The sequence below is a fragment of the Camelus dromedarius genome, chromosome 28 (genome assembly GCF_036321535.1).
Source record: "Camelus dromedarius isolate mCamDro1 chromosome 28, mCamDro1.pat, whole genome shotgun sequence".
NCBI classification, from domain to species: Eukaryota; Metazoa; Chordata; class Mammalia; order Artiodactyla; family Camelidae; genus Camelus; species Camelus dromedarius.
In genome coordinates this window covers 6,702,580-6,726,333 of record NC_087463.1, presented here as the reverse complement: position 1 = coordinate 6,726,333, position 23,754 = coordinate 6,702,580, and the positions used below count along the sequence as shown (strand labels likewise).

Below are 23,754 nucleotides of genomic sequence, written 5' to 3'. Positions count from 1 at the left end.
ATTAAAGATGCAACCTTTGTTACTCCTCTCATTGCTTATTTGCACATCAAATGACACAGACGGGCTGTTAAATCTTGCTTCCTTCTCATCCTCTCTGTGATGCTATAGATCAGGGAAGGGGCTCCTCAGCGGAGAAGCACTGAATAAACTAAGACACTGCACGCCGTCCCCCTGCTGAGAAGGGAGACGATGGCTAACCCTTTGGGACAGAATGGATTTGTTTAGGGGAAGTGATGAGTTAACAAGCAGTAAATGATGGTCAAGTGCCCTGGAAGATGCTAGATGAGAAACACCACTAACCATCAAAAATTTCCTTGGGGATTGTAGGACAGGGTTCTACATAGTTTGTATGACTGAGTTATTTCCCCAAGAAGGACAGAGTGCTTGAATTAGGTAACTTTATTCCCTCATCTAAGACCCTGAAGCCAAAATAAAGGTCTGTCCCAATATTGATAAAAATACACTCTATTTCCTATTAGAAGTACTTGGACAACACGTAGCATGGGACTTTAAATAAACATCTCTACCCTTTGATACAGCACTCAGACTTTCAGAACTCTGTCCTGAAGAATTAACTAGATTTTGGTCAAAGATTTTTATTCAAGGAAGTTCATTTCAGTGTTATTTATAATAGAGAAAGTTATATATGTTCAACAGGAAAAGAATGTTTAATGAAATTGTGGTATATTCACATGTGGGAATTTTGGGCAGCCAGTACAAAATCCAATTTTCAAGGATTATGTAATGACATTGGAAATGTTCTTTCTATAATGTCAAGTAGTGAAAGCGGGACACTGGCGGGAGTACAAAATGTACAACCTCTACGGAGCTAAGTCTGGCAGCCTTTGTTACAGCATCATGCACACGAACCCTCTGACCCAGCAATTCTACCTCCGGAAACCTACTCCAAAGATGCACCAGCAAATACACTAAGTGACACACACACACACCGTTACTCACACAACATTTCTTGTAACCGCAGAAGAGTAGGAACAGCCCAAACGCCCATCAGCAGGTGACTGGGATAGACTATCATATGAACAAGACGGAAAACACGCAGCTAAAAAGGGAGGGAGGGAGGATGTTCTGTCCTTATTTGGAAAGGTCTGCAGAACATACTGTTCTGGAAAAAATCAAAATACAGCACAATTTCTATAATATGCCACCTTGTGTGTAAGTAAACCAAGTTCAGTCGTTTTATGGAGTTCTTAAAAAGAAAATTGGAGCCTATTAGTGGTGCTTGTGATAGTTTGTCTCCATATAATGTCCGTCATTCCTTCCATTAGTCCAAGAAGTCCCAACTGGGGGTGACTTTGCCCCCTCCCCCAGGAACATCTGGCAATGCCTGGAGACATATCTGGGTTGTCACAACTGAGGGTGATGTGACCAGCATCTGGTGGGGCGAGGCCAGGGATGCTGGCTCACCGGGGCCCCCACACAGCAGAGTTATCTGGCCCAAAATGTCATGAGTGCTGAGCCTGAGAAATCCCGAGTTAGCTCTCCCATCTCAGTTACGCCAGGTCTGTACCACTGTCGTCATCAAAACGTTTACTGCCATGATCGAGCTGGTACTATTTCTGAAAACTCTTGTTATTGACACATAATCTGCATGGTGGGAGATCTACATAATCTGCATATTAGGATAAAGTGAATAGTAATTATATTAATGTTGTTAAGAACTAAAACCTTCACAATTAGAGAAAAGATACAAATATAAAATCAAATAATTTAATTAAAAACCTTGTCATCTTAAATTTGAACGGGACATATTAGCATGAACTCATCTTTAAAATGACGTATGTATTTCCTAGCTCTGCCCAATCAAAAAGCCAAGAAGCAATGATAATCCACGAGCAAGGAACACCCGTAACTGTGAGACTGTGATCTCTAAAAACAGTATTTCCCATTGAAGGGAAGGAGGGCTCTGTAAATCAGTGCCTGATTCCAGGTCTGGGGCAGAATATTCAAACTGAGCCTGCGTCACCTCGTGCAAATAACAAAGAAGCCTGGCCTTGCCACACCTAACAGCAGGCGAGGCTAAAAAATAGAATCCAAAAGTTGGGGTTCTATTGTTAAATTAGGAGGACGAAGTGAACACGGGGAGGCAGTTATCACCCTCTATCACAGCAGCATGGGGGCAGCTAATTGGCCTCTGGGTCTGCACTGCCCGACACGCTCGCTACCAGCCACGTGTGGCTGCTGGGCACTTGAAACGTGGTTAGTCCCAACTGAAACGTGCCCTAAATGTAAAATGTACACCGATTGCAAAGATTTCATATGAAAAAAACCCATAAAATATCACAATAACTTTTATATTGATTCATATTGAAATGATAATATTTTGGCTATGTTGGGTGAAATAGGAAATGTTACTAAATTTTATTTTATCTGTTTCTTCTCACATTTTGAACGTGGCGACTAGAAAATTTTAAGGTATGTGTGTGCCTCATATTATGTTTCTGTTAGACAGCGCTGCTGCAGAATAACCAGTTACAAGGTCTTCTGAAAGGCTCGGAGATTGGGAAGCAGAACAGACATGGGACGTTTAGCAAAGGCAGAAAGAGAGAGAGGGACAAAAAATCCAGAGAGGGAGGGAGGGAGGGAGGGCTGACCAGTGGCCACAGAATGGGAGAGCAGCTCTACAAGTCATATATCTTACAGTGGACTTGCATATACATAAAACAGAATATATAAAACAAATCGTATAACTCAATAATTGTAAAGTGGACGAAGGATTTGAAAAGACATTTCACCAAAGAAAGCATGCCATCAGCCAATAAGTACGTGAAAAGATGCTCGGTATCATTAGTCATTATGCAAATGCAAATCAAAAAGACAAGACACCACTTTTCATCCACTAGGGTGACTATAATCAGAAAGACAGACAACAAGTGTTGATGAGGATGTGGAGAAATTGGAACCTTCATCCGTCGCTAGCAGGAATGTAAAATGGTGCAGCCACTTTGGAAAACAGTTTAGTAGATCCCCAAATGATTAAATACAGAGTTTTCATAATGATTCCACTCTTAGGTATAAAAAGAGACGAATCTATAGAAACAGAAAATAGATGAGTGTTTACTTAGTGCCGGGGATGGGGATTTGGGGGTGATGGCTGATGGATATCAGGTTTCTCTTTGGGGTGAAGAAAAATGTTCTAAAATTGATTGTGGTGGTGGTTGTACAACCATAAAAAATATAGCTAAAATTATTCAATTGTACACGTTAAATGGGTGAATTGTATGGTATGTGAACTTTTTACCAATAAAGCTATGAAAAAAAAACGAAACGAGGTTATAGCAAACAAGTCATGAGATAGTGATAAGACGGAGGTGGGGGGTGGTGATTCACTGGTCACCACTGGAGATTGCTAGGGCAGCAACTCATGAGTCTAAAAATCAAAGAGAAGGAATCCTACTTTTCTGCTATAAACTATATTTCAGGGTAGCCAAACGACCCTATTGGATGGGGGAAAGTTCTGTGGTAGAGAGTAACTCCAGCTGTCAATCAGAAGGAATGACAGAATCACACCCCTAGAGAAATATGTGATTTAGGCAAAGTCATCAATGGATGCTAAGCCTATGGATGGGAGCTGTGCACTGGAGGAGCCTGACACACCAAAAGGGGGCAGCAGGGCGTTACGTACTTCTGCATGCGACGCAGTGTGATGCTCACGGCACCCCCTATGAAGTATGTTTGCTAAAACACTATACTGATCCTGAATCTAATCAATCTAACTTCTAAGTCTAGAGTAAGCACATATGTATTTACCATTTGACATGAGCTGCAGTTCCTTCAGAAAAGCCTTTCTCCATTTCATTTCTTAATTTTGATTGTTTACTAGCTTTTTTTTTCCTTCTCTGAACTATTTTATTTGAGGTTTACCCAAAACTGATCACCTTAGGGAAACTGCGGCAACACAATGGCTTCCTCAGCGAAGACCTAGCTATTCCCGGGGGGGGGGGTCCCTCTGTCCCTCGTCGCCACAGCCCTTCCCAGACCCATGCACCAAGCCTTCCGCTTTGCACACACCCTCCTCAGCTGACTCTCCCGGTCCCCTGGCACAGAAGTAACGTGGTTATGCTCAGCTCTGTTTCAAACAGGGGAAGGAATGGAGATTCTTTCTCTAAAGGATTTCACGGCCACATTTAAATGATGATTCTTTGTTTGGATTCAACTTTCGCCTTGTGTGTAAACACCTCTATCTTCAAAGTGTAAAATGCTGATCACGTTAGCACATTAGAAAAGCCTTCTAAACTTGAGAAGCGGTGGAGCCAGGCTGAAATTATGAATACAGTTAAAATAATAGATTACACACGGAGATCCTATCTCTTTTGAGGGACTTCTTTTTGGGGGGACCTAGAGGACCAGCAAGCATGGACAAAAGAATGTCTCTTTTCATCTTTGAACGTGGAAACAGAAATGGACAGGACAGGGGACGGGGGAAAGGTGTCAGGAGTCCCAGCTCCGTCAGTGTGCTGTTGACTTTGTGTGGATTGACCTCTTCTGACCTTGGTCCCCCTCTGCGAATGGTTTCCTTATCTGTCTCCTGTCTCACCTGCAGCTCGAAAGAAATGATGTATGCGAAAATATTCTTGGAACTACAAAGGGATTATAATTATTTTTTAAAATATTCTCTCCGAGTAGATACTGTTTTTCTCTAGTCAACATCTCATTTCCCAGTCCTACTTCTAGAATTGTTCCTACACCACTCTGGGATACAGTCTGAATAAAAGACTCTTAAGAGTAGATTGTATTTTCAATTAGAAATCAGTTAGCTTCCTATTTACTGTGCAACGTTACAGGTTTTTCCTCCTAACTTAAAAATAAAAGTTTAATTTTAACACTGTTAAAATCCTTATTATTTCTGGAATAGTCTTTAAGTCCTGGAGATTTTAGCATTTTGTAGTTCTCTGCCAAAGTCCTGCTTAAACATAGTAAATCATTTGGCTTTCAGCTCAGAATGTCCGTTTTAAATGTTGTCAGTGGCAACCCTGGCCTATGTAGCTTCTTTCTAGGCAGATCCTTTCGCAGTACAGAGAGCAAGGACTGAGGACTGGACCAAGGCTGAAAGCCAACGAGGAGACTTTGCCCAAAGTGGTCAACACGGTACCTCCATCTGTACTCAGAGGCTCCCGGAAATGTATTCCAAACGTACTCCCTAGATCTCTTACCACGGTAGGTTGGAGGCTGCTAAGACAAACACGAGATCTTCAGAGCGAGCTAGCCCATCCATCTGCACCAGCAACTCCGTCTTCATCCGCAGGCTCCCTTCATGCTCTCCCCTAGAGGAAGACGAGGAGGTGAGGTTCTCCCGAGAGGCAGGGTCTTTGCTTCCGTGACAAGAGTGACACCCACAGCAAGGACTCAGTGACTGCAGCCTGGGTCTACCTCCTGACAATCAGCCCCTTCCCCGCCACCTTCTCGGGAGCTACTCGTCCCAGGGTTGGAGAAAATAAGAAACTGGTACTATTTTCAAACAGAGAGTAAAAGAAAGGAAGTAAATGAATATAATGAAGATATTATATAAAAGAGCACCAAAGATTGGCAGTGAACCAGAAAATAACTGAAGGGGAGACAGTGGTGCTGGTGGGTTAAAGGCAGCCCAGGTGTGTCTACCTGCAGTATTATTTACCCTTTTTAAAAAAATGACTTAATTGAAAATAATCCTTTTTATTTATATAGAAGGCACGAAAGTATTTTACACACACTATTTCTTTTAGCCCAATTTATGGATATAAACTACTCCAGAAGACAGATGAATAAATACCACACAGAATCTGTTTCATTCTCTTCTAAGAGGCAAGAAAATGATGCAGAAACTATGCTTTCCTCACACAGCAGATTAGAGGCGGTTTTCTGTGCAAATACACCCTCCAATTTCCCCGCTGCCACCACTGCCACCACTGTCTGTGACCCTCCCGCCAAGGAACAGCTCCCTACACCACTGGACCCGCACAGCAGAAACTAGCTCTAAACACTGGCCACCTCCAGCAGGCCCTCCTTCCTCTACACTCGTGTAGACTGAGTTAAAAGGACCACAGATGCCTTTCTAGCACAACACAGTATTCAAATTCTCATCTCTCCATGTATACAGTAGCAGCCCAAGGTTTTGGGTCTTTTAAGAAACGGTACCCGTTACTATCTAAGAGAGAAGCCCGTCTCACAGTATAGTTACATATTTATTTAGCATTTACAGTAATTATTATTCTTTTAACATAATATGACCCCGAAAGTCTTCAGAGCACCTGCTCCTATGCTCTGATCCTTTGAAGACTCTAGTTTTAGTGTGAAACTTCCGGACAAGGAAACTGACACACGCCTGGGTAGCAGATGAAGAGTTTCCAAATTAGCTCAATCAGGGCTGTGGAGAACCCCGGGGACGGAGACGGACAGAGGGCATCTAAGAGCGAGTGTCACCACCGTAAGTTAAAGCGGGCCAGGTGCGCGGGGCTTTGCAGAGGGAGTGACCACCACGGCAGTGTGGCGCGCGACCAGCCTGGCCCCCGGGCAGCTGCCTGCTCCCACCAGGCCCGGTCTGGAGGGGCAGAGCGCCCAGCCTGGGGCTGACTAGCACCCGTTAAGCCACAGAAACTGTCGCGTTTCAATCACCGACATGAATCCCATGCATCCTGGGTGCATTTCAGTGGTTGTTTTCCCTGCTGGGAGAATGATCTTTAATAAGTAAAATTTCATAAACGGCACTGTAGTTATACTTCCAATGAGATAATTATTTGCTTTTTATTACTATGACTTCTGCCTTGATGACAGGCGTTTAGAGGCCATCAATACATGCAGCTGTGTTGAGATTACCCAGAGGTCTGTTTTTTCAAGCCAGGGACACCAGGTTTAGTAAAAAGGTTCAAAGAACACCCCTGAGGAAGACAGAAAGGCACTCTTAAAATACACACGCGCACAGAGAAACTTACTAGTCTGCGGCATGTTCTCTCCTGCTGGGGACATGAGCGGACACTTAATCTTTAGAGGTAACACATGTGACATATTTAAAATCGAGCAGGCTGAGCCACAACCTGGTGTCACAGAGAAGTGGTGACTTCCCTGGCCTCACACACCCTGTCGAGAACTGCCTCCCGGGACTTGGCCCTTGGCAGCCCCGTCCCCCGCAGGCAGCCCCTCTGGCTCCAGAGGAGGCATTCACGGGCAGCTGTTTTGAGCCGCCAGGACCGTTCCGGCAGCCGGGAGCGTGGGGCTGGGTGATCTTCAGGCCTGCAAACCACTCTGTGGGGAATGGGGGAGGGGGCAGGACATTTCCTCCGGTTATAAAAACTACTTAAATCAGCTATTCAGTTAACAGGATCTAATTTAAAGACCTTTCCGTGTGTCTGCAGAAAATTTGTGGGCTTATTAATAGGCTCATTCTGCTGGTAAATGTCGATGGGCTTCCGACCATCAAACACACTTACAAGAGGGGAGAAGTGATGACCAAAAAAAACCCTGTCTGTTACCCAGGAGCCGTGCCTCTCTGACTCATCACCGACTCCAGCTCGTCCAGGAAGATGGTGGAGGGGGCGTGATAGCGGGCAAGTTCAAATAACACCTGGTGGGGGAGAAAAGCAACCACATGTTCAAATTCACCTACTTAAAGTCCTCAGATGCTCCCAGAGATTAAAAGCTTACGATGGCTGCCATATTAAGCATTTATGCTGCACTCTGTTATTTCATAACAACTTTATAATCATTATGATTATTTCTCCCTAGCACCACCCCATGGGGCTGGATGGTCCAATTATTCCCATTTATCACTTGATAAAATTAGAGCCAGAGAGAATAAGGGGTTGGCTCAAGGTTACTAATCATAAATGGGAGAGCTTCAGATAAAACTCAGTTCCTGAGCTTCCAATTGGTTAGTTAACCCCTGACACGCCCTGCTAATGACATGTTCTATATGGACACAAAAGCACATGTAAAATCACTTAATGATTTTTTTTCCCTTTAACACTTAGGGACAACAAGAGGGTTATTCTCAGAAAGAAGAATGGCAGGAAGAGGGTGCAGTTTCGGTCATGGGTAGCGAGGCTGAAGAATTTTGCCCTTTTCTGCTCCCCAAATTACTCCACGGGGTCCCCAGCACTGCTGCTTGGTAGGCATAGGTACCTGAAGGCAATTCCCAATTGAGTAAAATGTTCCATCCCAGAATAAAACATTATAGACTGAACAAGAATAGGAAAGCAACCAGCAAAAGAACAGACATATAAAAACAAAATAAAGAGCTCTAAAGGGAGATGCGGTGGTGATGAAAAGAGTATAAAAAACATACCTTTTTTTTTTTAACCTTGAAACTGATCTCTTGAGCACCATATACAATTCTTCACCGGTTGATCAGCAAAAGCATTAGAGATTTAGAAAAGAACAGGTGTCCTTTGATAGGCATAGGCGACCTACTCTCCACATCACTTAGCACTAGCAAAGCGTCACAGAGTGAGTAAGAGGGGAGGGGCTCACGAAAGGCCAGACTGTGGTTTTCACGGTAGGAGCAGGTCATCCCTTCCAGGCCCGCCTGCGGGAAACTCCTCGCCTTCCCCCCTGCTTATGTGTGTGGTGCCTCTGTGCTGAGGCCCAAGTGTTTTCCTTTCACAGAGTCCTGTTTCATTTGGCCAAGACAACTGGCTCAGCCTAAGCAGCTCAAGAGAACAGTGTCAGTGCTGGGACACTCATCACCAATGCCTTTTTTTTTTTTTTTTTTTTGGAGTAAAGGTAGATTTATTTAGAGGGATACATCGAAAGGCAAGAGAGAGGCCACAAGGTGTGAGGGTTGGGTGCTCAGATTAGAGTAAAAGTAGGTACACACTCCGTAGACACAGTGCAGGCTGTCTCCAAAGAGGGGGAGAGAGGGGGCGGCAGCCTCACCAATGCCTTTTTGACACAACAGAGAGCACCTCATTAGAAGCAGGTAGCTTGTCTTCCCATCACAAAAAAGAAAAGCTCAAAAAATATATATAAAAAATTTATTTAAAAAATATATATACACAAAAAGAATATACCTGTTATTAAGAATAATTACAACAGCAGCAATCTATCCAATGAAAAATGGGAGTATTAGAATTCTTTTAGAATGATACACATTTTTAAGGAGCTCCCTAAGGTGCAGAGAGACCAGGAGACTCTCTGAGACCAAACATCCTGCTGGAAGGAGACCCACACCTGGAGCCCACGACCCCATATTGAAGACACTGCTCTTCCCACGGCCCGAGAATGTAAGTGGGTAAGTGGTAAGTGCTCTGGAAGCATTAGTCTAAAATTTTCGAAAGTACTTAGAGGAAGTTAAATCATACAACTGGGGGTTGGAGGAGGAGTGCTGAAAGACGTAAGCACCAACAGGTGTGTGCATTTGCTAAAGACACCACTCAACTATTCAACAGCATCAACTCCTAAGAGGCACAAACATTAGGGACGAGGGAGAGACATAACCGAAGGGTTCCCTATAAATAACCCTTTAATTGCAATAGAAAGAGAAGCAAATGGTAGGAAAGCTTCTCTGATTTAGGGGAAGGTCTTGAAGGGCTTTACCTGAAAGCTTCACAATAAGAATCTTGACAGCATGACCAAGGTTTTCCATCTAAGGCTCTTTCTAAGGGCTCAGAAAATAGAGTAATTTCTGAAAGGATAAATAATAAGATCCTTCAAGGTTAGCAGAAGTTAGCTGTTCTCCCTTTGAATTATTTTTTAATGTCCAAAGTAAAACTGTATTTCACAGAAAAAAAGAAATACGAGTATCTTCTAAATCTATAAAAAGATGCTCAAATTCATTCACAATTAAAGAAATGCATATGTGAGCACTGAAATATTACTTTCACTATCAGACTGGCACAGATTTTAGAATTTGGGTACCACCTGGTGTTGGCCAGGGTGCAAGGAAGCAAACACACACACCATTGATGGGAGTGTAAGCTGGTACAACCCTGTTGGCAGGGAACTTGGCAATCAGTGGTTTTCTTTCCTTCTGACCCAGCAACTCTACTTCAAAGAAACTAACTGCCCTACACTACACTTATATGCAAAGACCCTTCAGCGTAGTTTTGTTCATAATAGCAAGAGACTGGAAACAACCTAAATGTCCATTAAGAAACGACTGGTTAATCACGTTTTGGTATACTCATGCAATGAAACGCTACACAGACATAAAAGACATGTTCTGTCTATCCACAATAGTGTGGAACAACATTCAAGTTATGTTGTTAAGTGCAAACAGCCCACAAGGTCTTGAATCAATGCCCTGGAAGGCTACACCAGCAACTGCAATAATTTCCTCTGGGGAGAAGGCTCAGGGCTCTATATACCATTTCGTTCTGTAAGAAAGATTACTTTTTAAATATATGGTAAGGGAAAGAAAGAAACTGGGGGCAGAATCATTTCCTAGACTTAGAAGTCTAACAAAAGAATACTGAAGCAGAGGAAAACTTTATATAAAATGCTGGCACAGAATGAAGCATTCTAGTTAAAAGACTTCCCTGGCTATTCAACATTAAACAAGAAAATCCATTTAGTTTAAATCTTTGTTAAGAATAGGCATAAAACATCTAAATTTCTTCTTCTGCCTAGGAAAGTCCTGTCCAGGGGACATAAGGAATTCTTTCTCTGGGCACCTTGCATAGTTCTAAACACCATTTTTCATAATAGGAGATGAATCTAAACAGATTCTGGGGAACTCTTGTAAGTTTTGTTGTTTCTCAGCACACAGAAAAGGAATGTTAAAAAAAAAAGTCTTCAGGCAGATAAGAATTCTGGTTAGTTGGATTTAAGCTAACTGAAATCTAGCTAACCAGAATCACGTGGAGCAGCTAAGTGTAAACTCCATCTGGCCCTGAGTCAGACTCAAGAACAATGAAATAAAAGATGTCAGCATAGATTTCCACAAATTACAATCTGCTAGGGGTGATAAGAATTTAGAAAAACTTAAATATTTGAAGTAACTTGGGAACAATATCAAAGTAATAAATAATAGACTGTTTTAGGTAAATTAATCCTTTAAAAATATTTCATTATCACTTCTAAATAAGCCATAACATTTTGAAAATGAGTCTATCCAAGGCAGTGTAATTTAAGCAGAATTTTAGAGTAATTTCTTCTCAGAAGGTGTATCAGATTTAGATTCTCTTAGTATTGATGACTTATCAGTCACCCTACAGAGCGCGAGAGTTTAACAGGTTTCTGAGAAGGATCCACATTACACTGAGGCATAAATCAAAAACAGGTGTCTCATAAGGCGACTGGAAGATAGAGTTAAATTTATAATATACAATGTACTATATACTATGAAGGAGATATTGCAAAGATGGAAATAGTCACTGAAGGGAAGAAAAATCCCTGCAGGCTATGGGCACCGTGGAGGAAAGCTGCTCAGAGCATCTGAAAGAATAACGAAGTTTTAAGTTTCTTGATTCTTCCTTGGAGTAGCTGGTATAGGGACTAGCACACCCTCTCAATAAATGTTAACTGAGTAAGGGGCGGAGAGCTTCGCTCAGCGGTAGAGCGCATGCTCAGCATGCATGAGGTCCTGGGTTCAATCCCCAGCAGCTCCATTAAACACAAATAAGTAAATAAACCTAATTACCTCCCCCCAACACACAAAAATAATAACTAAGATAAAAAAGAACAATCCTATTCAGCTTTGCTTTAATAGGAAAAAATGCATAAAAAAGAAAATACATTAAAAAAATTAACTGAATATACTGCACATGCTTAATAACAATAAATGCTTCTTGAACGAAGGAAAAATAGGCCACTTCAGGAACAATCTTTTCCAGCTTGCATTCTTAAGTTGCATCAATCAAAAAAGAGCTGTTGGTCAAATTCCCAAAGGGAGGGAGATCATGTTTGCTGATGGGGGCACGACTGATACCCGCATAGAGCAGTCAGTCCACCTCCCGGTCTCTGGTAATTAAGATCTAGGATGTCGAACATGTAAGTCACTTAAAAACAGATACGACGTAACATCATTTTGTACCACTGTTTTCGGCCGGCACTTATTTGAAAAAACCCAAATCAAGCACCCTTACCCGGACAAGTTTTTCCGAATCCCCTCTCCATTTGCTGACGATGGTAGAGGCAGAGATATTGAAGAAGGTTGTTTTGCACTCTGTCGCCACAGCTTTGGCCAGTAAAGTCTTTCCGGTACCTAGAGACACAGGTGGATAAAAGACGAGTCACCCTCAAACTCCATTCCTCTGCTTACAGACAGAAGTCAGTCGCACAAGCCAAGAACGAGGTGCTTCCTCAGCGGTCACTGAAGTGAGGACAGATGGGGCAGCTCATCCTCTGCACGCACGCTTAATTCCACGGCCAGAACAGAAAGCTTCGTTTACCTGGAGGTCCGTAGAGCAGCAGTCCTTTCCAGGGGGAAAGAATTCCTGTAAACAGCTGCGGGTACTATGGGAACAAGGAACAACGATGAGGTTTGGCACCTGTACGGCAGCCAGCCCGCCCTTAGCCCACCCCGGCCAGCTAGGAAAACCAGAGAAGCGCTGCATGCCTCTGGGTTGGGCCCTCCTTTGTTGAAGGCTGGCTTTCTCTCGATCTCTATGTATACATCTTATTTATCCCAATTTTACCTTCACATTTGATGGGATGCATGGCTTTTTTTTTTTTTTTGTGGCATTTCTTTTTGTGTGGGGGAGGTAATTAGGTTTATTTATTTATTTTTAATGGAGGTACTGGGGATTGAACCCAGGGCTTCTCTACCACTGAGCTATACCCTCCCCCCTTTTCGTAGCATTTTAAAAGAGCATTTTAAGGAGAAGAAAGGCTTATGTAGGTACTTTTCCTTTTCATCATTTCTTGCATGCATATCATTTTTCCCAGAGTTCTATATGCAGAGCACTGGGCAATCTTTTGAATGATGTGAAGCAGGGATGCTCTTTAAGATGCACACTAGAACCAACAAATAAATAAAGGTGCATGTGAATGAAGCTCAAAGCTCTGGTGAAGCCTGATTTGGAAGCTTGAGACCATCCAGTGCAGAATATATTATGAGACACTGACTCCAAACAGGACACGCATGGAACTTCAGTGAGTCTCTCCCATTAGTTCAAATTCAGACAATCTGGAGGGAAGGTAGAGTTGGTAGAGAAGGAGGGAGAAGGGAAAATAACAGTAAAATTATAACTAGATGTTTTTAGCTTCTTGCTAAAGTCAAATTCTCGACATCATATGGTACTTACAATACTACGGAGATAACACATCCAGAGAGATTCAGTGAGATGGTCTAGCCTTTCTAGAAGACTTGCACAATAGAGTCACTTGGAGGAAACAGGGAATACACTGGTGCTCATTCTGCACCCCAGTATATTTCTCATCCCCATGTCGGGACGCAGGAAGTAAGAAAGGAAAGAACAATCCAAATGTATTGATCAGAATAACTCATTAGAATAGAAGCAACCAGAAGTCCGGGGCTGCAAGGGCTCAGAGGTGAGCATAAATAGATTATTCAAGAAAATCAGTTTGTAACCCTGACTGCGGGAGATGACCAAAAATGGCCACAACTGTTTGCTGCTCCTTCCACCAAGAGGCAGAGTATATTTCTCCACCACCTGAATCCGGACTTGGCCTTGTGAATTTGGCCCATGGGACCTTAGTGAATGTAAGAAGAGACTTGAAAATCAAGACTAGCAAATACGAGGAGTAGAAGAGGAGACGAGCCGGCCCCGCCGAGCCCAGCCCAAAGTGCCTACCCCTAGAACTGCAAATGAACACGTGACTGTTGTTCTGTTGCACTCACTGTGGGGCAAAAGCTGTGTGGTACACTGACCTTCCCATCATCACTGCTGTAAAGCAAACATGGAGAGTCTCATTTTTCTAGTTTTCTTCCTCTTTAGTGAGCCGCACTGCACAAAGCTTTATTAAGAATGAGCAATGAGAGCAACACAATGGCTCTCCTGACTGATGCCCTGGAAGGGGCTGTCTCGTCTGTACAGCCAGCCCACAGCAAAGCCCCAGATGATAGGGGTGTTGGGTGCGGGGGGAGACCCATGCAAACAAAGTGAGATGCTCCCTCCTACGGGGTTATTTCTATATAAGTGTATTTTCAGGGAGGCTGTCTGATTTGAACCTATAGTAACTGACAAATCATATATACTAGAGTCTTAGATCTTAAATTACCACTTAGAGCAGACACCTGCCTTCAGCCAATACATAACATGGTGTCAAATTGCCTAGAATGGACTGGGCCTTGGTGCTCCGGTGTGGACAAAGCGTTGTGATACAGGCAAAAAGTTAACTTGTGGACAGAAAACCATCTTTGTCCTCCTCTTCCTGGTGGGTATGTGACCTACAGCTTGTCCAATGGAGAATGAACAGAAATAGCTCCCCAGAGGCTTCCCATCCTTACCCTGATGGGATACACAACGGCTTCTTTGACTAACTGCTTGGCTGCATCCAGCCCAATAATGTCATTCCACTTGATGTTCGGATTATGGAGATAAATGTCCTGCAATGCAGATTTCATCATTTTGTTAAAACTAATGTTCTCCTGCACAGCTGTAATAAACACAGGAACAGCAGAATACTGGACTTACAATAGGACACAGAGTGCTTGTGATAAAAACTTTTCATAGCAAATATATGTGTATATACATATACTACATATGTGTATATATATTTGGAGTTAGTTCAGTAAAGGGATGCCATGAAAATATTCAGTGATTTTCCCTGAAGAAGATATTGCTGATATAATATGGCACTTTTAGGGTGAAAAAAAAAACCATCTCCTAGACCTGTCTTCAGTCAATAGCAAATCATGCTGATTTACGACCCTAATCAAACAAGCTGCAGAAGGTGCCTTCAAATTACATTAGCTTTGACTTCAAAACATGGTTCCTAGCTGCTGCCCGGCCTCTCTCTTGCTCCTTGATCTCGAAAACACTTTCTTAATTTGTTGCATAAAAGAGATAATGCTCCTCTGAAACCAATTTCTCTTTTTCCCCAGTGATCGCTCCCTACTTCCATCAGGCGTGATTGCTTCAACAAAATCCAAGGACGCCAACAACCAAGCAAAAGTACAGTTTTCCCCTCGCAGAGCAGAGCCTTGCAGCAACCACCGAGGGTAATCAATTACGGTAGCTTTTACTGATAAGTAATTTACAGTTGCCAAACTTCAATTTCAGAAGATGCTCAGAAGAGCCACTCAGGGGCCTTTTTCAGTAGGAGCTATTTCGGGCAAACTGAATATCTAGAATGTTACAGCAAAAAAAAAAAAAAAAAAGAAAAAGTAAAAACTCGCCCTTTTAAAGTCATTCTGAGTGACTACAGAACAATCTGGAAAATACTTTTATGTTAATTTAATTTTTAAATAAGTGATACAATCACCTGGTTCAAAAATATAAAAACATATTTTTTAAATCCTGGTGAGCTGTTAGGCTCCCACTCCTGTTCCCTCAACCTCCCGGTTCCCTCCACCAGGGGAGACACTTTTTATTAGAGAAACTATTTATGCAGGTGATTTTGGTGGTGCAGAATATATATGATCCATTCCTGGGTGAGACGACAGAGAAAGGGCTCAGTCTTCCAAAATCTTGGGAGAAGCACCCTGTCTTTAAAGGACAGACCTGCATGCCGGCCCACTCAACACTCATTACCTCACTTTCTTAGGGAAAGCTTGGCACACAATGGGGATTCAGCCACCTTGGAGTTCAAGGTCTCAGTATTTCTTGCTCTCTCCTAGAGTTGACATTGAGTTCCACATGGGAGTGTTCAATTTCCCAATAGCAAGTTCCTCCTTATATTGATCAAAAGTCATCAGTCAGAACTCAGTAGGGCTGCCTCTCAAGGTGGTGAGCTCCCCGTCACTGTCAGCATTCAAGCAGAGGCTGGCTGGCCGCTTCCCATGGTGCTCTAGAAAGGATTCCAGATGGAAGCATTTCCGGCCACTTCCACTCTACAAGTTCATCATCACTAGTCATGCTATCCTTTTGCAAACACAGTAACAAGACTATTGACTTGGGATTATAAAAAATATTTTTCTCTGCTCTCTTATGTACCCCAGTTACCAGCCTGGCTCAATCCCTCATCCTCGCTCCCTGGTGATAACTTCAGAGCTGGTCTCCCTGTCTCAATTTCTTTGACATCCTTCGACACTGTCATTAGAACAAGCTATCTAAAAGGCATATTTGATTATCCCATTCTCCTGATGGATGCCTTTCAAAGGTTCCCCGTCCCCTACAGCCTGATGCAGCCTGGGCCCAGTTCACAGCGCCCGCACTCAGGAACCCTGGGATCTCCCTCCCGCCCCATCACCCACCACCCCTTGCGTCCCTCTTGGCTCACTAGAAACACTGCATGAGCTGTGCAATGTCACACACAGGTGTGTACCTCTGCCCAGACTGCCTCCCCTGCCCTCTTCTAGTCTTTTTCACATGGCTATTTCCTGTGTATCGTCTTTGCTAATGCCCTCCCCACTCTTTGGCACAACGAGAACCATCCTTTACACTCTCCAAGTGCACCTTTCTGGTGGGACAAGAAACTCTTGCGGGCAAGGACTGTGTTGGTTGGCTCACCTTTGTGCTTCCAGCCGCCAGCACATGCCTGACACATCAGAGGCATGCAGGGGACAACTGCTGGGCTGCACAGAGAACCAGGGAACCCTTCGTGACCTCAGAGCAGCTCTGCAGTTTTTCTGCATCATTTTAAACATCTGTCTGAGCCTGCCTAGGTTTCAGTCCTTCATTAAATAGGAGATCGCTGGAAATTAGAGAAATCTCCTGTAACTCAGGAATCTACTCTCTTCCCAAGGAACCTGCCCAGAGTCACACAGAGGAATATCTAGACATCAAATCCAGGTCAACCTATTCCAGAGCCTCTGTCATTAACCATTAGACTTCACTGCCTTTAGGTTCTGGGGGCAGCTTGAAAAATCAGGAGTCTGGATGGTAAGAGCTTTCCTGCTAATCTGTTTTCTCATGGAAACTTCCAACTATGAAATCAGACTCCCAACATCCCTACTTCTAGGCTTTGACTATTTCAACAAGACGCAGACGTGCTCTTTCCTTCTCTAAGAGGCTTTCTTTCCTTAACTCTTGGCTCAGCTCTAAAACCTTTCACCTGTCCCTTCCACTCTATGTCTTTTTCTCTTTGGGTTTTCTTGGCCTCTGTAGTGAGATGGTGGGCTTTTTGTATTGTAATTTTATGATTCTATAATTTATTTATCATGCATTATTGTGCCTCTAAACAATATGAGTGCCTTTGCAAGTGGGGGCACTTTATAAATAAATGATCATATTTATTGTTATTAATAAAAGAAGCAGCCCACAATGCTCCAGGAGCCCCAGTCCGCCTCCGTAAATTTGTGAATCGAATATCAGATCTTACCCGGCTCACCACGGCTGCCAATTCTCGCATCTCACTGTTCATGCCAATAAATGCACTCAGAGGCTTCAGCAGCCGTTCCTGACGGTGGGAATAGAAAGCCTCGCATTACAATACGGCTCCATCACTTAGGAAGAAAAACAGGGCATGGATCTCTGTGACACAAACCCTGGCAGGTTGCTATGACCTTTGACTTGATCTCAAGGTTTCTCGGGACTCAAGATTCTATTCCTAAAGTTCGTCTGGATTTTGGCAGTTTGCAAGGGGAATGTCACACGCCACTTACTGAGGGGTCTGGGTTGCAGTTGAAGCTGTTCAAGCCGAGTTCGTTGGTGGCTCCTTTGATGGCATCTGTGAGCAGCCCTCGGAAGTCAATGATTTGGCCCTGAAAGGGAGTAAGGGTTCTTTACACCATTAAAACAGGAGACGATCCTTAATGGCTCAGCTTCCTTAAAGCAAGACACATGCATGGACCTCGGGAAGAAGGGCGAACTTGAAGGGAACTTAACTCTGTGCTAATAATGAACAAGACGATTTCCTCAAGCCAGGGCACTCTAGGAAAGAAATACAATTGTAAATAAATTCTTCAGAATGACGTGGGTCTGAATAAAAACCCCCCAGCATTTTTCAGCCCCTGACACACCATCTGTTCCCCATACTGTCTCGTCCTTTACAATGTTTCACACGGGAAGAACTCACTGGCAGAAGAAGGATGACAGTTCCTATTTACTGATTATACCGTACACCCACCACCCACTAGAGTGCCTGGCACAAAGCAGACGTGCGAGGGACCTCGTGAGGATTATTTCCAATTCTTCAGACACTTCTGCTCATCGGGAGTGCCATCCTAGTTTCAAAGATGTGAAGGTTAGGCCAGAAAAGTTAAGTGACCTGCCCAGGGCCACACAGCTAACAAGTGAATTAAGACCAGGATTGAAACCCAGATATCTGTCTCCCATACCCATACTCCGTCCGATGCCACCTGTCTCCCCTAGAGGCAGAAGGAACAAGCAAGGATGCGTGTAAAAAATAACAATAGCAGAAGCCAACATTTATTGAGTGTTTATTATGCGCTGGGCGTGCCCCACTGTACTAATGCTCTCTGTTCATTATGACACTGAACGTGGGCACCATGGTTATTTCCATTTCACAAGTGAGAGAAGTGAGGCTTGGAGAGACTGAACAACTCACCCAAGGTTCACAGCCAGGAAGGCCTGACCCGGGGGTTTGAACCTGGCCAGCCTGACTCCAAAGCATGTGCCTTTAAGAACAATACAGCTACTAAATTTTCAGGGGGACTTGAGAATCATGAAGCCAGGGGCTCCGAGATGGCGACTAGAGACCCATCCTGGAGATGGGCCCCTGATCAGACACCCTCATTCAGCTTATGAAACATTAGGGAGAAAACTCTGCCACATTATACCCTGAGGACATTTCTGCTGCAAAGAGGATTTATAGCCAGACTCTTTCAAAGGTTAAGTGCTGGGTTAAACAGCCCCTTCCTTGACCTGATCAGGAAGATCCATTCACATCAGTGTGAGATGTTCATGCCAGCAACTGATGCCCCAACACGGCTGGGCACACACGTGACCAGCAAAACAGGACAAAAGTAGGTGACGGCGAGCAGGGAAGGACTTCTCCATGGGAGGTGCTGATTCAACTGTGCCACCTCCAGTGATCACCCCCGAGAGGAGCCAGCTCAGGCCAATGAAGCGGCTCCCTTTGACCTCCAGGGAGACACTCCCAGTGCCCTTAACACGAGAGTTCAGTTTGCCTGAGGCTTGCTGGCCAGAGCTAAGTCAGCAGTCCCGTGTGATGGAAGAGAGACGGATGACTTACAGAAATCCAACCATTGAACTTACAATCAAGAGACACAAACTGGTGTCGATGTTGCTTTTTATCTCCACATGACATGTTTTTACCCACCTTTGTCCTACAACCACCCAATATGGGTCTTTTCTGTTTGAGAGACTCTTATTTACGAAATTAGGAAATGAGATTCATTAGGAAAGGGGGAGAAATAACTATTGAAGGTACGACGTATGTTCAGCTGAGGTTTCATGGTTCACATTAAATTACATTCAAGGCTGGAGCCAAGTCTCCAAGGAGGATGGCACACCACTGATCCATTACCACTCTCAGGGCAGGAGAGAAAGAGTATGAGGTCACAGCTCCTTAAATAATGCAGAACAGGTTATCATTGTCATCACAGGATTTTTAAGCCAAAAGGAGCATTAGAAGCCATCTCTCCCCAGCCAAACCCTGCAATTTACAAATGGGACACTGAGCCCCTTAGAGATGCGGCCATTCATTCAAAAACAACAACAAAAAAAACTCCATCTATCCAGAAGCAAGATCCAGACTAGCCCCAGGGTTCTCATCCTCAGCCAGCACTCTTCCCAGTTCACCTCGCAACTAACCTTTGATCATCACATATTAACTTTCCCGTGTGTCAAAAATAACATTTAAAAATGTTCGTTTTCGAAAAGAAAAAGGAATTTCCCCATTCAGTGTAAGGCTCACGAGTTCCACTTACTTTTTGCGGGCGCGAGTTTTCTTCTCTGCTGGCTTTGCTGAGTCCTGATACGCTTAAGCCAAAGTCAGCACTTCCCACGTAAGTGTGATTGACAAGCTGCTGAAGAAAGAGGAAGACGGTGAGAAGTCAGCTGTGGCCAGCAACTCAGAGATGCTGGTTGTAGCTGCCCGTCCCATCTTCCCAGATTGTTCTGTAAACAGGGAACTCCATGTGTGGTTCCATCACTTCTGGGCAGATCCAACAAGATGAATAAACTGCCGGTGCCACTGAGAGGAACCGCCCTAGGAAGCCACGGGCTCCGAGCAGAACAGCCAGTGGAGGAAACTGTTGGGCCTCAACCCTTTGCCACTCACTGGCTTGTCAGTTCTCCTGCGGTCAGGGTGGCTGAGTTTGGAGACACAGCAGAGTCAACAGTCAACCAGCCTCCCGTGCGATTCAGCCTCCCTGCCCGCTTCCCCTCCCTTCCACCCGAGTCGGTCTGCAACACTCAGAAGCACACAGCCTCCTCAAAGGCGAGATTCCTTCTGACTTTGCGATGCTGTCTGTCTGTCCCACCGGGCACTCTGACGCCCCTTCTCCCCGGCCCTCTCCGCCATTCCCGTTGGTTCTCTTTCCTGTGAAAGCTGGTATGTTTTGCCCTAAAGCTGCAGGTTCTCGGCAGGGATTGCACGCACCTGCTGGGCTCTCTCCTCCTGCTGCCCATCTCCTCGCACAGGGAGTCCCATGTGGAGGTCTGGAGTGGGGACCAACCATGTAGGCCTTGCAGAAACCCAACAGGAGACTCTGAGCCCAGCCACACCACCCCTGGCTACACTTAGGAACCTGGGGACGAGCTTTGGGACAGGAAGGCCTGGCGCCCACAGTTCCCTCAGGCAGGAGGATTGAGTTGTGCAGCAAGCTGGCCCTCCTGCTCTGATGGGGCCTAGGACTCAGCCCTCAAGGCCTGTCACCCAGCACTCAGACCAGGAGCAAGCCTGTGGGGAGGAAGGAATCCTCCTGCCCAGTGGAAGGAACATTCGGAAGCCCGGGGATCTGCCTGTCACTTGAACCCAGTGTGCTGGATAAAAATCTACAATCTAACACAATCAAATTGTCCTCAATAAACAAATAAATGTGACGTTTTTCTTGGGGTTGCTTCTTAGCCACGTGCAATTTTACCAACGCCAAGCAAAGCCATCCCGACCTGGTTAGGGTGCTCCTTGGGGAGGGGTCTGGCGTCGCCTGTCTTCCCCACTGTGGTTTTGGACCGTGGCCTCTGCTGGTTGATCTTGGGAAGATTTTGACAACTGTCACTCATCACCCTGGGGGAGGGAACAAAGACCTTGGAGGAAATAATTCTAACAATATGTAAATAAATTTAATAATTGAGTAGCTAATCACCTTGGGTAACATGCTTCAAGAGAGTTCTGAGAAGATTTACAGGTGCAAAACCATCTGCACTGTCCTCCCACCCTGCCCATCCTGGGCCCGGCCCTCATCAGTCTACCCTCTGGGTTCCTCCAAGACTGGGCTAGAGGCTTCACCTCCTCCTGGAGGCCCCCCAGCTCCCTCTCTTCATTTCCCTTCACACCACCTGGCCTCTGCAGATAGCTTTATGTCCCCAGAACACACTGCCTTATAAGAATTCTGCCAATGTTTCTCCCCACCTTCCTTAAAGACTAGCACTCAGGCCAGGGGAAAGGTGCAGGAGACAAAGGAGTCCTCTGGCTCAAATGAAGAAACATTAGGAAACCGAGGGATTTGTCTGTCGTTTTAATCTGGTCTGCTTGGGTGTACCCTGCCCACTTAAAGTACCTCTCGGGCCGTGTATAAGAACCATCAGAGGGGGCTCGTGGAAGGAAAACAAAACTTACCTCATCTCTGTTGTCACAGATCATTCACATTTGCTGAACAAGTTTTCACCAAATGTTGTTCACTTAAGGCAAAATGAATTGATGGGGCTAGAAGTCAGAATAGCCAACTCCGGTGGAGATGGGGAGTACTGACTGGAAGGGGGCCTGCTGAGCGGCTGGACATGTGGTGATTACAAGGGTACATACTGAAGGGAGGTTAGAGCTCAGTGGCAGAGCGCATGCCTAGCATGCACAAGGTCCTGGGGTCAGTCCCCAGTACCTCCATTGAAAAAATAATAATAAACAAATAAACCTAACTACCTCCTCCCCCAAAAAAGAACATATATACATTTGACTGTATTTGTGTCATACATCAATTCAAAGGTAAAATAAATCTGTTCACTACATCCTCATAAGTCCGTATGAGATTTAGTATTGGAATTTGTTTTTTGGGGGGTTTTTTGTCGTTGTTGTTCGTTTTTTCAGTATTGGAATATTCTTAGATAGGAGATGACATCCAGAAAGAGGCAGACATGTGCGGGGGACAGAACCTGAGCTTCCCCAAGAGGAGCTGTTTGGTTCTCTGGTCCTTCACATGCAATGCATTTATAGGATGTTTGCTGAAAGAATTTCTCCCCGTGTTCTAAGCGGTCTCACAGAGCTGCTATTTCAACTCCATTTCTTCGTGGGAAAGACAAAGTTGTTTGTGTCTGATATAAATGCATAGTTACTTGGCCAGCAATCCCACCACGCCAATACCACCACCCACGTCCGCCCGTGGTGACCCAAGCGTTGGGCACACTGGGGTGGGTGTCATAAAAGGCAGGCACCTGGTGGTGTCTCAAGGCATCTGTTTTTCATCTGTAAACTAAGAAGAAGAAGGTCCGTCCCTCAGGGCTTTTGCTGGTACAGAAATGAAATATCTATGAAACGAGTACCAAGCATTTCACAAGCACAAACCCTTATAAACAGCTTCGAAGCATTGATTTAAATGAAGTAAGGAGATCTTTGCGAAGCTGGCAAGGAGCTAGGAGTCTATTCTCCCACGTTGATTTCCCCCTGGAGGTAACTGACTCACAGACTTACTTCAACGTGACCAAAGGCAAGTGCACTAACGTGCAAAGCAATTCAGTTCATTTCCAGTCAGCTCTATGAGCTGTGAAATCCTTCCAAATACGACACCAAACTCACCCGGCTTTAACTTTAGTCACCAGTCCTTGGAGTGCCCTGCAGAATTCTGCAAAGCAGGCCCAATGCTCCTTTAGAGAGTGAGGACCACGGCTGTGCTGCTGTAGGCCACGCCCACCCTCGCCCCAACACAACCTTCTGCTCTTCAAGCTAAACAGTTGCTCCAAGCAACCCTAAGGTTACCTGGCGCCCAGATGCTTCCTCATCCCGGTCATCTTCTCTTTGTCCACTGTCATCCGACCAGAACAGAGTCACCTCCTACTTTTTGGACACTGTACTCCTATTGATGAAGCCCAAGACCACAGTAGCAATCACATCACACTGTCGACTCACTCTGCGTCTGCTGTTAACTCAGACTTCCAGGTCTTGGATTTTGTTATGACAGAGCTCTCTGTTGTGATCTTTGGTTGGAGCTTAAATCTTATTTCATTAAATTTCATCTTGTTATTTTGGACCCGTCTCCCAAATTGTCAAGATCTTTTGGTGTCCTGATTCTGTCATCCATCACACCGGATGACTTCTCCTCCTTTGGGTCATCTGCAAATCTGTAGAGCGGGAGCTTGCTCTCTGGTGTGAGATGCAAGAATTAGAGAAAAGCCCTTTCATTTGCTAATAGCCAGTCTCACGACCCAACCTCTCACTTCAATAATTATCTCTGAGTATAAAATTAGAAGCAAACACCATCCACCGCTTTCCTAGTTACCCTTCCTGACTCCAACCACTTGCTAACCAACCTCGACGTGGCCGCGTACAAACAGCTAGCCGGAGACGGGCTGGAGAAGCCCCGAGCTGTCCTGAGCCCCCAGCCCCAGCCCCAAAGGGCAGCAAATTGCTCCATTTGTTCACAGAATGTTCTGCTGGGGAAGGAATGCTGACGAAGCTCCG

At 44.7% G+C, this 23,754-nt stretch overlaps 1 protein-coding gene across 1 annotated transcript in view; it reads right to left on the bottom strand.

The window, feature by feature from the left end:
* The window catches only part of KATNAL2 (katanin catalytic subunit A1 like 2), a 67,768-nt gene that overhangs the window by 9,812 nt on the left and 34,202 nt on the right, over window positions 1-23,754 (bottom strand). The window contains exons 5-13 of the mRNA XM_010990144.3: window positions 21,033-21,150; window positions 19,850-19,948; window positions 17,600-17,698; window positions 17,317-17,394; window positions 14,342-14,440; window positions 12,321-12,384; window positions 12,015-12,133; window positions 7,464-7,555; window positions 5,172-5,282 (exon numbers count right to left, since the gene is read on the bottom strand). Of these exons, the coding sequence (XP_010988446.3) occupies window positions 5,172-5,282; window positions 7,464-7,555; window positions 12,015-12,133; window positions 12,321-12,384; window positions 14,342-14,440; window positions 17,317-17,394; window positions 17,600-17,698; window positions 19,850-19,948; window positions 21,033-21,150 (879 nt within the window). The remainder of the gene's footprint in view (window positions 1-5,171; window positions 5,283-7,463; window positions 7,556-12,014; window positions 12,134-12,320; window positions 12,385-14,341; window positions 14,441-17,316; window positions 17,395-17,599; window positions 17,699-19,849; window positions 19,949-21,032; window positions 21,151-23,754) is intronic.